Genomic DNA, 14,059 nt, shown 5'->3' with positions numbered 1-14,059 from the left:
TTTTTGAGAGGCCACTGAGATGCTGCTGAGGGAGCAAAGTGACACCAGGACTGCCCCGTGGCTGGGCCGGCAGCGAGGGGCTGCAGGAGCTGCGTCTGCCTGACCAGGCAAGGAGCTGTAGGGGTAATTTGATTGCAGGCTCTGAGTACCTTGAAGTCAAACAAACTTAATAAGGAAATAGCGTAGACATAACAAGGAAAAAGGCTTAAGGGCTGAACTTAGGAAAACTCAGAAATAAAGGGCACATTCTTAGCGCAGGGAGAGGGAACATTCACTGAAACAAGCTCGCAGGGAAGAGATGGGTTCTCCAAATGTGTATCTCCCAATCCAAACACCTTCCCCTTCTAGAAGATACTGTTTTGCTATATGCAAAATACCGAGTTCAGTATAGACGTGACTCTCTGAAATACAGATTTAATTTATGCAATAAAGCCTTGCTCATAGATCTGCATCAGCAAAAAAAGCCCTCTAGTGGAGATGCAGCTTCTACTGGCAGCAGTGGGCTTTGGCCGATAAATTCAAATTTTGCCCTAAATGACAGACTTTGTCCAGGCAGAAGCAGGGGAGGCGGGCCCAGCCGTCATAACAGCATTCTGTACATTTGCTGCTTCCCTTCACCCTCTTAACTGGCAAAGACAGTTTAGCAAAACTTTTATCCTTGGCCTTAATGGCTCATGAGATGCGGGAGGTCAGATGATCAAACCATTTAGCCTGGTCTCAAACTTCTGTGAATGGCTTGCTTTCAGTGAAGGTCAGCTTATTTTTGTTATTGGAATTAACCATGAGGTTCCCAGCTGGTAAAAACATGTGACGTTTATTTCCAGCTGTGTGGATCCTACAGTATTTTTCCCGGTGTAGCTGCGTTACAGGTAAGCTTTCTACATGCTCAATGCAAACAATACAATTTGAGAGCAGGCCCTGGGCTGGCTGGGGTAAATTTGGCCACCGCAGTTCCCATCTTCCGCACGCGGTGTGACGCCAAGGCCCCGACTCTTGGCAGTTGCAAGGAAAATCACGTAATTTTCTGTAAGAAAGGAGGTGTTAAATCAAGCGGCACTGCCAGATCCTGGCGATGCTCGCCATGGTTTGTCCTCCTGCACTGCCCCCGGGCGTGTTTAGTGGCTGTGTGCTGCTGCTCCCCTTCCCTCGCTGGCAGTTGTGTGTTGGAGGAGTGGTGCTGGTCCCTTGGCCATGCAGCTTTGGGGCTGCTTGGTCCCCCTGGTGCCCCCACCGGTTCCCTGCCTCTGCACCGGGCCTGGCCATGGCCTGGGCCCACCTCTCCAAGAGGCCTGCAGCAGCCTTGCTGCCATAGCCTGTTTCTGGGAACACTGAGTGAATAGGGCCAGGAATCACATCCTCTTTCTCGAATTCACCATTTCTTCCAAGTACATTCATGTTTTGTGAGGAAGATGCTGCCCGCTCCCTGTGTGGCAACAAGCATCACGGGCAGCTCCTCCAGCAGAACCAGAGACCAGGTTTTGGTTCGGATCCCGCAAAGGGGGCTCTGAGGCATTTCCACGGGGGCACGGTGCCAAGCCCACATAGGGTTACGAGAGCATTCAGTGTGTGTCCCATGGATCTGGTTCAGATCTGGTTCGGGTTTCCCACAGCCGTGAGGGGTCGCACCGGGGGCTCTGCGTCGCCTCGCCAAGCCGGTTGCCGACGTGCTGCGTGGTGACTTTGATCGAGTCACACAAATGGCTGCTTCTTAATTGCCTTCTCCCTCTAAAAGGGGGCTAATACCTTAGAGAGACTTCTGAGGTCTCGCTCGCTAATAAAGCTCTTCGAGAGCTCGGATGGCAACTACTTTGAGAGCGTGAACTGTTATTAATGATTTCCGTTATTATAGAAGATGAAGCCGTGTGGTTCAGCTTTGTAACCTTGAATCATGCACTTGCTTGTGTTTCTGCTCCTGTTAAACCTGCACAGGCAGGCTCGCACCTTGCTTGGTTGCACAGGCTCTTCAGTCCCCCATCATGAGGCTTGCCTGCACAAAATGAGCGTGTGCATCTCTGAGGAGCCAGAGGACTCACAAAGATGGATGCTGAAAAAACAGCGTGGGCTTGAGGATGGCTGGGAATGGGGTTAGTGTCGGTTGGGTTTCAGTCGATTCAGTTCTGGCTGGGGTGTCTAAGAGGTAAGCTGTGAGGGTCGGTCTCAATTTTTAGCACAATGCAGACATCCCTGCTGGTGCCGTGTGTTCATGCTTTGACAAACAGCGTTAGGGGAGAGTGGATCACGCTTGGCTGCTGGTACCCCAGCCCTTCAAACACTCGGTTCCCTGTACACCACAGAAAGCAAATTCCATCCACAGAAACTCCTTTCTTGCCTCTTTATTTGGCAGTGATTGGTGTACCCCCTGAAGTATGCTGTATTTCCTCTCTGTCTCTTGGTCTTGGCTCCTCAGGGAAAAAAAAAAAAAAAAAGGCAAAAAAAAAAAAAAGGCAGTTTTATTCATGCATACGCCAGATGCTAACAACTGTTACTCCTACAGAAGGAGCCACCAAGAAGTGGGAATACAGCCCTCAGCCCACAACAAATCTGGTCTATAATAAAGTTTCCCAAATCTTTACTCTCCTTTTTTTTTTTTTTTTTCCGGCTCTGCTCTGGGTGCCAGATAACTTAAAACACAGCGTTGATAAAAGTTGTGTCTCCTCCCGCCACGTGACTGTGGCCCTCCTTCCCCTGCTCGCTGCTTTTACAGCCCTGCCCCTCTTGCCCCGCTCTCCTTACGGGCCTCACTCGTGGCAGATTTGCATTTTTGATGCTTATTATCTATTAGTGTGTGATGCTCAGGGAGCATCAAACGCAGGAGGGCCCGTTTGTTATCTAACCTACTTTCCAGAGGCACAAGAACATCAAGTGACTTGCACAAGGTCGCCCATGAGTCAGTGACTCCTCTGGCATGAGAGCCGGATCCTGCATCGTGCAGTCCTTGCTCTCACCACTAGATCCCTGTGCCCACGCTCATCAGCAACCTAACTCCTACAGTTTTCGGAAGGTAGTTGACTCCTGGATCTGGCAGCAGCCCCGGTGCTGCCTATGGAGCCTTGCCTGGGGAAAAGATGGCAGATTAGTACCTTAAGGCATTATTATCTGAAATTGGGATAAGCTGTGCAATGCGTGGGCAGTTAGGGACTCGGGGCATGGTTCTTGTCAAGACCTCGAGCTCAGGCTGTGGTGGCATTGGCAGTGACCTGCCCGGGCAAGCGCTGCCTGACAGGGAGCCCAAGTTTTCCGCATGGGTAGGTCTGTGTCCATGAGAAAGGGTTTGCAGGGATCAGAAGTAATGAACACACAGAGAGGGAAGGAAGCGACTTATAAATAATATATTTGATGTGTATTATATATATAATATAATAACAGTAGTACTGGTTTATTAGGTGTGTTTTTTTTTAAACTTAATCCCGTAAGGCACTTACCCCTGTTCTTGACAACTTGATAAATTATTATTACCGATTCTATATCTAATTGCCAGTTATTTCCCCCCAGATAGTTTGAATAAGAAAAATGCCCACCAGCAGGCAGCTCCACATGCTGCCCTCCGGAGCTCTCCCAGCTCCTCCTGGAGGCAGCCCCGCTTCCGCCGGTGAGCCCCACTTCTGCCAGCCTCATGACCCCGAGCGCTGGCACAAACAATCGCATTTCTGTCGGGCTCATGACCCCACTTGTAGCGGCGGTGACCCCATTTGGGGTCAGGACCTCCAGCCTGCATGGGGAAAGGCTCCTGTCCGGCAGCTCTCGTGGAATTGCGTTTCCACCCTCGCTCTCCCTGTGTGGACGCGTCTGCTCGGCACTAAGTTTGCCGATGCGAAATTTAGGTTAATCCGTTTCCAAAGTGGATTAACCTAGCCCACACAAAGGCACTTAGTATAAAATAAGAGTGTCCACATGGGGAGGCAGCACGGAATGGTGACTGGGCTTTAAACTCGCACCCTCGCTGTTCTGTGCTCCTCTGCACGACAGCGCAGCCGCCTCGGTCCCACGAGGACCTCCGCTCCCCAATGGCTTTGTGCCGGTCCAGCTCGAAGCCGAAGGGAGTGCAAGGAATAAACAAAGCCCGGCAATGGGAAGGGGTTAAAAGCCCGCTCCGCTGAAGTCCACGCGTCTCCCGTTCACCTTAAATGGTCACGATTTTATTTTAGCTCCAGGGAGGAGCAGCAGCCATCGAGCTGGAAGGAGCGTGGGGCAGGCCCGGGCTGGGGGCTGCAGCCGCTGCCCCCCCCGTCGGCCACCTCCCGTGGGAGCCCAGGGGACCCCCAGGTCCCCGTTTTCACCCTCCAGCCCCCGGCCCAGAGCTGGAGGGGCCGGAGCCCGGCCGTGCCCCGTGCGCCTCCCGGCCCGGTGGTGCGGGTCGTGCCTGGCCCCCCCCCGGGCGGGCCCGGTACCGGGGGGGTTACGACGGGGGCAGGCTCCGCCGCCGAATCCGTTACACTCGGCTCGTAGGGTGGGAATTTCCCCCGAGCTGTTACCGGAGGTCGGAGGGACCCGGACCCGGACCATTGGTGCCCACCGGGGCACCCCCGGGCAGCCGGGGGGCAGCGGCCGCCGCCACCGGGGCGCAGCCTGGACGGGGCGGCCGGGCACCGCTCGCTGCCCGCGGCACCCCCGGGGCTCCGGGCACCGTGCCCCGGGCAGGGGGCTGCCGGGGGGGCTGCCCGAGGAGCGGCTGTAACGCTTCGAGGCGGCCACGGGGGCGCGGAGCGGGGCCCCCGTCCGCTCCCCCCCGTGCGGCCGGAACAAAAGGATTCGCCGGGGGCTGCAGGAGGGGGCTTGGACACCGTGCGCCCCCCGGGCTGCCGGCAACGAGGCGGGGAGGGGGGGTCCGGCCCCGAGCCCCGGACACGGCCGAGAGCGACCCCCGCTCCCCGGGGTCCCGGCGCGGACAAACCCCGGGGCTGAGCCGAGCGGCGCCGGTCGGGGTGCGGGTCCCCGGGGCCGTGCGGTGCCGAGCGGGGCGCATCCCCCCCGGGGGCCGTGCGGTGCGGTACCGAGCAGGGTGCAGCCCCCCCGGCGGTGCCGTGCCGAGCCGTGCCGTGCATTCTCGCGGCTCTCCAGCAGGCGCCCGGCCCTGGACATTGTCTCTTCCTCCCGGAGGAAGGGCCCTCCCCGGCCCTCCACAATGTGCTCTTCCAGGCGCGGCTCCCCGCGCCCCCCGCCCGGTGCGCCCGCCCCCCGCGGCCCCGCTCCCCTTCCCCCGCCGCCTCCGCCCCCTCCTCCCGCGGCCGCCGGGGCCCCCCCCCCTCCCCACCTCCTCTACTCCTCGCCTCCCCGTCCAACCTCCCCCCCACCCCCCCCACCCCCCCGCCCGCCCCCCCGGGAGCCGGGAGTGACGCGCTCCGCAGCGCCGGCCCCTCTCCCCGGGCAGCAGCTGGCTGTCAGCCTCTCCGGAGCGCCGCCAGCCCGGGCCCCCTCCCTCCGTCCCTCCGGCCCTCCCCGCCCCGAGCACCGAGCCGCGCCGCCGGGCTGGCGCAGGCCGGCAGGGCCCCGGCCCCGCTCCAGGTAGGCGCCCCCCACCCCGAACCTTTTCCCGGACCCCCCCCCCTTCCTCCCCCCCTTCCCCTCTCTTTCCCCTCGGGGGGATGCGCGGGGGCTGCGGGCGGCGGCGGCGGCGGGGGGCGGGCGGGGCGGGGGCGGGGGCCCGGCGGCGGGGCCGTTCCCCAACTCCGGGGCCGGGAGGAGGAGGAGGAGGAGGAGGAGGAGGTGGAAGGAGGAGGAGGAGGAGGAGGCCGGGGGGGGGAGCGGCCGCGCCGCCCCGCTTCCCCGGGAAGTTGCGGCTCGGCGGGGCTGCGAGGAAGGGTTAAGGTTAGCGCGTCCTTCCCCGCGCTCCCCCTTCCCCGGAAGAGCACAAAAGCCCAGAAGAAAGTGGGAGGAGGCGGCGGTGGGAGCGCTCCGGCCCCATTAATTCCCGGGCACCGGCCCCGCGCCGCCGCCGCCGCCATCGCCGCGCCGCTCCCCCCGGCCCCGGCCCCGGCCCCGGCCCCGGCTCCGGGCGGGGATTGTGCTGGAAATAGCCTCCTCCTCCCTCGAGGTAAAGCCCTACTTACGTGTCAATCCCCGCCGCACGCCGAGCCCCGGCTGCCGGAGGCTTTGCGCCGCGATCCGGCCCCGCTTCCCCGCGGGCGAGGCCGGGCCGGGAGCTCGGAGCTCGGGTCCCGACGGCGGCTCCGCGCCCCTCGGTGTCCCCTTGTCCCCGTCGGGCTCCGGCCGTGGCTGCCCCGGCTGCGCGGAGGACAGCGGTGCCCTTTGGTTCCCGGCAGGGTCCTGGAGAGGAGGAAGCGCCGAGGGGGTCCCCAGGAGCGGGGCGCGTCCGAGGGGGCGAGCACCGGGACCCCCGCGCCGGGCGACGGCTGCTCGGGGCAGGGACAGGGGCAGAGCCGTCGTCGTGCCCGGCTCCCTCCCCTCGCACCGACCCCGGCGTTCAGCACCTCCCCGCTGAACAGCAGGAGCGCGGCACGGCCCGCGGGGGCAGCCGGGGAAGGGGCAACCGCAGCCCTCGCCCCCTGCCCGGGCAGCATCCTGCCCCTCGGGGCCTCTCCTCGGGGGGGATTTTCCCAGCAGGAGGACTCCGAAGGGGGAGGGGGGGAGGTAGCGATCCTCCCTTCCCCTTCCATTTGTTGTTCCCGTTGAGGCTCCCCCGTTTTTGGGAAGTGACAAACACTCATTGTTGCCGTGTCCCGTACAAATCAGCAGAAATTGCCCTCGGTGGGGACGCCCGGAACCTGACAAAGAGCGCCCGGGGGATTTTGTTTGGCGCGTGGATGGCGCACACGAGTGGGCAGCGCGGTCACGCATCGCTGCCGCCACGGCCGAGCGTGTTCGGCTGCGTTTCGGGGCTCCTCGGGGCTCCCCGAAGCAACGACCACTACAGCAATTGTGGCTGCGGTGCCAATCTTTGCCCCGGAGTGGTTTATCTTCCATTAGTAAGCCTTTCTCTGCGCTGAACTGGTTAAGTTAGGGTCAAATCTGGTTCAATACCTTCTTGGCATGCTCGGAGGGCCGGGTTTAAACAGTTGCTGAGACGGAGATGAGGCCACCTTCCTGAGAGCTCCTCGCCGAGCACCGTGCTGCCGCGTGGGCTGGCGCTGGGAGCTGCGTGCCCCGGCGGGTCGTGGCTGGCACCGAGGTGGGGTGCTGATGGGCCTGGCGGTCACCCGTCGCCTTTTGTTGCCTCTAAAAACACCTCTGCTGCTGCTGGGAAGCTGAGCGAGGCTGCCTGCCGAGGGGTTGCGTGGCACACGGCCTCGGTTCCTGCTCCACGGAAGGAAATCCGACCGGGACAGGAGGCTGCGGCTTGAAAGGACGTGTTTTAAAATGAAAGGCCTTGAAAAGAGAAAATAAACTATCCGCAGAACCGGAGCCTGGAATATTTAGCGTAAGGCACGGCGTGCAAAGGACTGGAGAGACGCTTGCAGGGCAGTCCCCGAGAAACTGAGCCAGGCTGTAAAATAAGCAGGTTACCGATAGCCTTGCATTTATTTACGAGATACGGTTAGAAGAGCAGCTCCCCCCTGCCCTGCTCAGCCCGCGCTACGGGAGGTTGTTCTCCAAGAAGGAGAGCTGCTGGTGGAGAATCGCTGTCTAGCAATGAAAGCGTCGCAGTCCGGAGGTCTCACTCCTGCTCCCGGCCCTGCCACCAGCCTGCTGCCTTCTTGCACGACCGGTGCAGCCGTCGGGACCCCGGGTTTCTGGCTCGGTAACGGGAGGAATACTTCCCCAACGCAGAGGAAAGTTGAGAGCCTCAGCAGATGAGTGCACACACGGTGCTTGAAGATTCGTGAATGAAAAGTGGGACAGAAACGCCGAGCGTTCGCTCCGCACATGCGAGTGTCTGCCTTTGCCAGTTGGAAAACATTGGCTGCGAGTGTCTGTAAAGCAGCTGTGAATATTGGACTGTAGATAAGGAGAGGAGCACAGGGATGTTGTTTTTCCAAACCCTGCGCGGTGCCTGGAGTCCTGCTCCGATGTTTGGGTGTGGCTTGTGAGCGCACCAGCAGGATCCGACTTCCCCTTTCAAAAGAGGAGCTGCACGCACACTGCCTGACCCTTGATCGCTCGGTCCCTTGAACGTTGGAAACAAAGCGATGGGACTTTACAGCGGGGTGAGAAGATCTCTCCGGAGAGCTGGGCAGAGCAGGAAGGAGGAGGGCAGCGGCCACAATGCTCGGGTTTGAGGAGGGACTGCGGGGCCGGCGGAGCAGGGCAGGCGCTCTCGCTCCCCTCCGTGCCACGGGTGGCGTGGAGCTGGGGACGAGGCGGCCAGTCCCGAGACAGGCGCTGGTAATGGATTGTGTTCTGTTTTCTAATGAAAGTTTCATTTGAAGTTTGTTTACAGGAAAGAAGAAATTAGCAGAGAGAATTCTCCTGAGAACCCGGAGAGGAAAAAGAATGAGCTGCCTGACTCGCAAGCCAAAAGAGGGTGGAAGGGTAGATTAGATTTACCGTATTGCTCCGAGTTGGAGCTGTTGCTGCTGTTCAGAAACGTTTCCTTGTTCTCCTGGACAGCGGAGCCCGCTGTGAGTCTGTGTTCAGCCGGGTTAGTGCCGTTTGGAGAAAATTTGGAGCTGCCCACCCAGCCAGGTGTTTTGATCCCATGGCAGGGTGCTTTGGTGCTGGGAAGCTGTGCCGCAGCCCCGGGGTCTCCTGGCAGTGCTGGGAGTCACTGCTGGCACGGGTGGGCAGCAGGGGAGGTCACAAAGCCCGGGTGTCCAACCCCAATGGGTGTCATGAGGACAGAGCGTGCCGGTGGCCACCAGTGGCCCTGCTGGCAGCAACGAGGTGGGTGCAGGGGCACGGAGAGTGCCAGAGCCACAGCTGGAGCTGCTGGGTTGTGCAGCAGAGCAGCTCCCCGGGCTGCAGCCCCGCTCTGTTCAGGGAAGAGGCACGGATGCCCAAGGAGCTCCTGGGTCACCATCACTTGGTGCCAAGCAGAGGGGCTCCTCCAGCAGCTCATGCCTCCAGTTTGGGCTGCTCGTTGCTGGGACCCCGTCAAGGTGCTTGCCGCAGCATCACCGGCAGTATTAGCTGAGCTTGCTTGGGGTCTGCTCTGCTCCTGGACCCGTGCACTGCCCGGGAGGTTTATCCCGTTTGCGTTTCGGATGGGGGTATCAGCGCTGAAAAGCAGGTGGCCTTGGCTGAAAGCAGAGGGTGACACTGGGGACACGGGGCAGGGTCCCGCATCCGCAGCATGCTCCCTGCTGGTGGCTGGAGCGTGGACCTGAGAACCTGCGGCCGCCTTGTTTGCCTTGAGTCATTTATAGCTTATCAGTTTCTGGTTTGATACCCAGGGTATTTCTAATAATAGGCTAATGTTACTGCACCTCGAGAGAACTGTACACATTTGGACAGCACTTTACATAGCATGTGCATGCAAAGCATCCTCATGGCTCTGATTTTCGGACTCGTGTGATGCCTCCAGGGCTACGTTTGGATGCTGGGTGTCCTGTGCAACGTGAGCCCTGCGGAGTTACTCCTGAGCCAGGCACTGTCCGAAAAACCTTCTGGTCGCTCCCAGGGCTCCTCACCCTCCAGCTGCCAGGTGTTCGGCTGTGGGCAGCGAGGACCTTGGCATTTGTGTTTGTCTCTTAAGCTCCGAGAGTAATCTTGGGTAAGCCTTGTGCAGAAGGCCGGCTAGGAGGGTGGCTGGCTCCCCGTGAGTGCGTGCGGTAACGGGACTAGAGAAAGCGTGCAGCGGGGAGACCTGCGTGCTCCTCTCCTGTACGTGCAAGATGGAGTTTGCAGAGAGGCAGGATTGCTTCCTGGCTGGGGCAGCAGCAGAGTGCTTCCCAGCGCCTCCCAGTGCCTCCCAGCACCTCCCAGCGCCTCCCAGCGCCTCCCAGAGCCTCCCAGCACCACCTGCCCTGCTCGAGCCCCTTACAAGTGCAGGATCTGCACCAGGGGCCCCTTGCCTGTGGGTGTGGTGTGTGCGGGCACCCCGGTCCCGGGGCAGTGGGCAGCTGAGCCGTAAATTCCAGGAAACTCCCCAGGAGGCCGGGGGTGGCGCGAGCCAGCGCCCGCAGCTCCTGCCTCGGGCCAGCAGATGTGTCTGCAGGGACAGGGAGAGGGAGGAAAAACACAAACCTGTCTTTAAAGACATTTATTTGTTCACAATAAAAACTGTCAGCCAGAGGCAGCCAGACAGGGCAGTTTTTATGAGGCGCAGCCTTACGTTGGAGGGGTTCTTGCCAATTGCTTCTTACACGGAAAGGGAGCGGGTGGCGTGTGTTATCTCAGGACGAGGGGAAGGAAAGAAAAGGAGCTGAGCGTTTACAAGCCTTTGAAATTCTTCAATCAAAGGGAAGCGCGGTTGAAAGCGCTTCTGGAAGCATTTTTGGTGCTCCCCTCCACCCCGCAGCCCTGGATGCGGTCTCCGTCCGTTATTTTGGGAGGGCGGCTGGGGAGAGGAAGGCAGATAAAGGAATTGCCGGCGGGGGCCGTGTGGATGCGGGGACGCGCATCTGCTTCCTGCGAAGCGGCGTGCTCGGCTCGGAGGGCTCGGCTCGGGGAGCTCCCCCGGCCCCTCCTCTCATTCAGGATCTCAGCACCGCCGGGATGGTGATGGTTTTGAAATCCTGCGGCTGACCTTTCCGGCTCTGGAAGCGATCCAAGGGCTGTGTCTCGAAGTACTGTAAAGGTTAGCCAGAAGGGAGAGAGAAAATGTCCTTTCAGCAGCAGGAGTGGGAGAGAGGAATGTAATCTATGCCGCTGGGAAGCCGCTGCCGGGGCTGCCAGGGCTCTCCTGCCCCAGGCGGTGCCTCCCGGGGCGGGCAGGGGCCACCGCAGCCCCTCCGCCAGCCTCCAGCCTGGACGAGCCCCAGCCACCCAGCCTCGGGGTCCTCCCTTTGCCAACACAACCCCCTTCCCTCCAGGGGCCTTTTCTGCAGCATCGGGAAGTTGGGGGCCGTGGGGACCGATGGCACCATCCCCGGGTACCCCTCCGGACGCCCCCCTGCAGCAGATGATTTGGTCTCGGGGAAGTCTGTGATGTTTTACGGAGCCGTTTTAATGGAGCTGCGCCCTGGCCCCAGCTCCCACACGCCGCTGGCTTGCCAGAAACATGCTGGTGTGGATGGAGATTAAAGGGTAAACTCCAGGGCTCAGCCATCCGCTCCTACAGGATGCGAGCTCTTTCTAATTGTCCTCAATTAGAGACAGTGCCATTGCTCAGGCACGTCTTCAGGCAGGAAGCAGAGCTGGGGCGTTCTCCGCTGGGAAAACCACCTACCCCGGGGCTGCTCGCCAGGGCTCGGGGCCGGCAAGTTTCCGTGGGGTGCAGGAGCTGGGGGCCGAGTGGCTTTTAGGAGGGCGTGCGGTCGGGTCGGGAGATGCTGGAGCTGGGGAACGGAGGAAAAGAAAATAACTCGGCGCCTTAACCCTTTCCTGCTTGCCCCTAGGATGAGACATCGGTGAGCAGCGAGGACTTTGATATGAACGACTCCACATGGATCTCAGCTGACCAGCACCTGAACTCCAGCCTGAGCCCCAGCCAGGACGAGAGCATGCGCAGCCCGCAGAACCTGCACGGCCAGGAGGACGGTGAGTGCCCGCGGCGGGCGGGAAGAGCTCAGCGCCTCTCGCTCGGGATGTTTTTGTGACTTATTAAACATTAACCAGGCCTTTCTGATCAGGTGTCCCACCTGGAGGATGGATTTCAGATCGGCACAGGCTTCGAAGCCTTCCCGTTCACCTCCAGCTTGCTGTCAGCCGGGGCCCTCCCCAGCTCCCAGCTCCAGCACTGGGTTCTGGGGTTCCCCAGGCGTGGCGAGGAGACCCCCTTAGTCCTCAGCCTGCCACAGGGAGGAGACCAGCCCTTTGCGGTGCTGGCTGCAGCTTCCCATGCCTGGGAAGTTGCCCCGTGGGCAGTGTGTGTGGTCCCCAGGCGAGAAATGTGTCCTCTGCAGGAGCTGGCCGCGACGAGGCTGCGGGGTGGCCGCGGGGACGTCTCCTCGCTTTGGGCAGGCGCTTGGAAGGGGCTGGAGGTGCTGCACGTGGGATGGGTGGGAGGGAGCCTTTGGCACGAAGTTGTGTTGTGTTTCTTCTGTGAAGCGAGCTGGTTTAAAGAAATGCTCGAGTAAATAAGTGGTAGAAGCACGAGCTCAGGTCAGAGTTCATCTCCGTGATGCTTGCAGCGGTTCGGTGCTCGGACTGCTCCTCAGCCTGTGCGCAGGAGGTTGAAGCCCTTATCCACGGCTCAGATGCTGCGGGAAGGGCAGGAAGGGATTGGGGAGCAGCCTGGGCTGCGGGGGGAACTCTACAAAAGGGGTCTGGAAACCCCCAGGGAGGAAAGGGCTTTCATACCCGTGGGTCTCCCTGGGGTGGCTCTGTGTGGCCGGAGGCAGGGTGACAGGGGTGCTCCGTCCATGAGTCCGGTGTGCCATGGCACCCAGCTCCTGTTGTGAGGCTGCATTTTGGAGAAGCTGCTAATTGTAAAACCATCCAGGAGCCCGGCAGCCTCAGTGGGGATGTGAAATTGTCCAGTAATGCACTTCCCTGCCCGGCGAGGCTGTGCCCACGGTGCTGGGAGGGCATTTGGGTGCTCGCACCGCTCCGGGGCCAGGCTGAACGCAAGGCTCCCATGGCAGAGCCTCGAGCACCCCGGCCTCTTTTACCTGTGGCCTTGCCAGGTCCCTCCATATCCCCCAAACTTTGCTGTTCTCCTGCCAGGACATTTCAGGCGTGTGGCTTATCCCTCACCGCTGTATTCCCAAGGCTCATTTACAATCTAGAATGACACGGTTTTGAACCCTCTGCTCAACGCTATTATTCACCAGGACAGTAATTTAATAAGGGACGCACGTATTTAGGCAAATCAAAGTATTCTCACTCAAGCTAAATCCTTTCTCTGCCCTCTTAGGAAGTGCGTCCAATTTTTCATGCCCTGTGATTTTTCTTCAAAAGCAGGTGTACTCTTTGGGGCCCTTCTTGGCTCCTCCAGTTTCTCTTGTAAGGTTCAGTTGTGAGTGATGAAGGACAAATAGCTCCTTCCTTTTGTGAGGAATGGAAGTGAACTGGAAAGAGGGGAAACCTGGCCCACGGCGCTCCCAGAAGGCGACACCGTGGCCCTGGCGAGGGAAGTGCCAAGGGGGGACCTGGAGGGCACCGGGCTGGAGGAGAGGAGCACAGCGTGGAGAGGGGACATCGTGTTGTGAAGGGAAAGGCGAATTACTGGCGTGAGGAAGTGAATTCATGTGAATTAAAATGTTGAGTGCTCTTCAGTTTCCTCTTCTCACGGCCCATGAAAAGTCTTTTAAAGAAGCAAACGTGGTTTCCCGTGTTCATGCTGGCTTATTTGGGCTGTCCACGTGCAAGACTCCCAGGGAAACCAGTGTCAGCAACCAGCACTTGTAAACTGTCCAAGAGGCACCGCGCAGAGGGCACAAGCCGTGGTGGCAGCAGGGTCTGTTTGGAGTACTTCGTGCCTGGTCTCCTGCCCCTGAAAATCCTTCTCAGGTTCTGAGCTGCTCCCGTCTGCTGTCGTGTAATGGGAAGGGTGCCTGGAGTGTGTTTTCTGTGAAAGGCTTCCAGAAGCATAGACTTTTACTGAAGAGTTGCCTGTTTGGACAGCAGTATCATCTGACACGCTTGCTTAAAAAAAGCCTTGTTTGGAGAACTGAAGCACCAACTTCAGGTCTTCTGGAGGGCTGCAAAGAGCGCGCTCTCATATGACACACAAGCACAGCCGCATGAAATCCAGAAAGGCGTGAGAGCAGGAAGCGGCTGTCCCACGCCTTGATACACAGGTATCTGCTAAATCTTCAGAGAGCTAAAGAGCAGCTCGGACAGAAGCCAACGCCTTATTTTGTCTGCGTGCCCAGAAACCTTGGCCCGGTATAACCACGCTGCAAACAGCGTCAGCCTTTGGAACAGCGGGGAGAACAAACAGGAGCTAATGGCTCGGGGAGGTAAGGGATAGCAGAAGACACTGTCAAAGAGCATCAGCAGCAGAGACGGGGCTCGTGTTGGGACGCGTGGACGTAGGGACACGCCGCAGGGACACGTTGCAGGACGCAGAGATGCACAGCAGGATGCAGGGACACGGTGGGACGCGGGGTCAGACAGC

General features: G+C 59.8%; 1 protein-coding gene across 4 annotated transcripts in view; it reads left to right on the top strand.

Annotated features, from left to right (window-relative positions):
* NOL4L (nucleolar protein 4 like) overlaps positions 1 to 14,059 on the top strand; it is a 54,643-nt gene that overhangs the window by 29,232 nt on the left and 11,352 nt on the right. Inside the window, exons 1-2 of one of the 4 annotated variants that reach the window (XM_027472756.3) lie at positions 5,367 to 5,502; positions 11,394 to 11,535. In XM_027472756.3, the coding sequence (XP_027328557.1) occupies positions 11,427 to 11,535 (109 nt within the window). In that variant the 5' untranslated portion in view covers positions 5,367 to 5,502; positions 11,394 to 11,426. Of the gene's footprint in view, positions 1 to 5,366; positions 5,503 to 5,890; positions 6,032 to 7,065; positions 8,281 to 11,393; positions 11,536 to 14,059 lie in introns of those variants that run through there. The other 3 variants (XM_027472757.3, XM_027472755.3, XM_027472754.3) reach the window with 3 other exon arrangements.

Source organism: Anas platyrhynchos, chromosome 21, assembly GCF_047663525.1.
Source record: "Anas platyrhynchos isolate ZD024472 breed Pekin duck chromosome 21, IASCAAS_PekinDuck_T2T, whole genome shotgun sequence".
Taxonomy (NCBI): Eukaryota; Metazoa; Chordata; class Aves; order Anseriformes; family Anatidae; genus Anas; species Anas platyrhynchos.
Note: the sequence above shows the minus strand (reverse complement) of the source record. Positions and strands in the feature narration are given on the sequence as shown.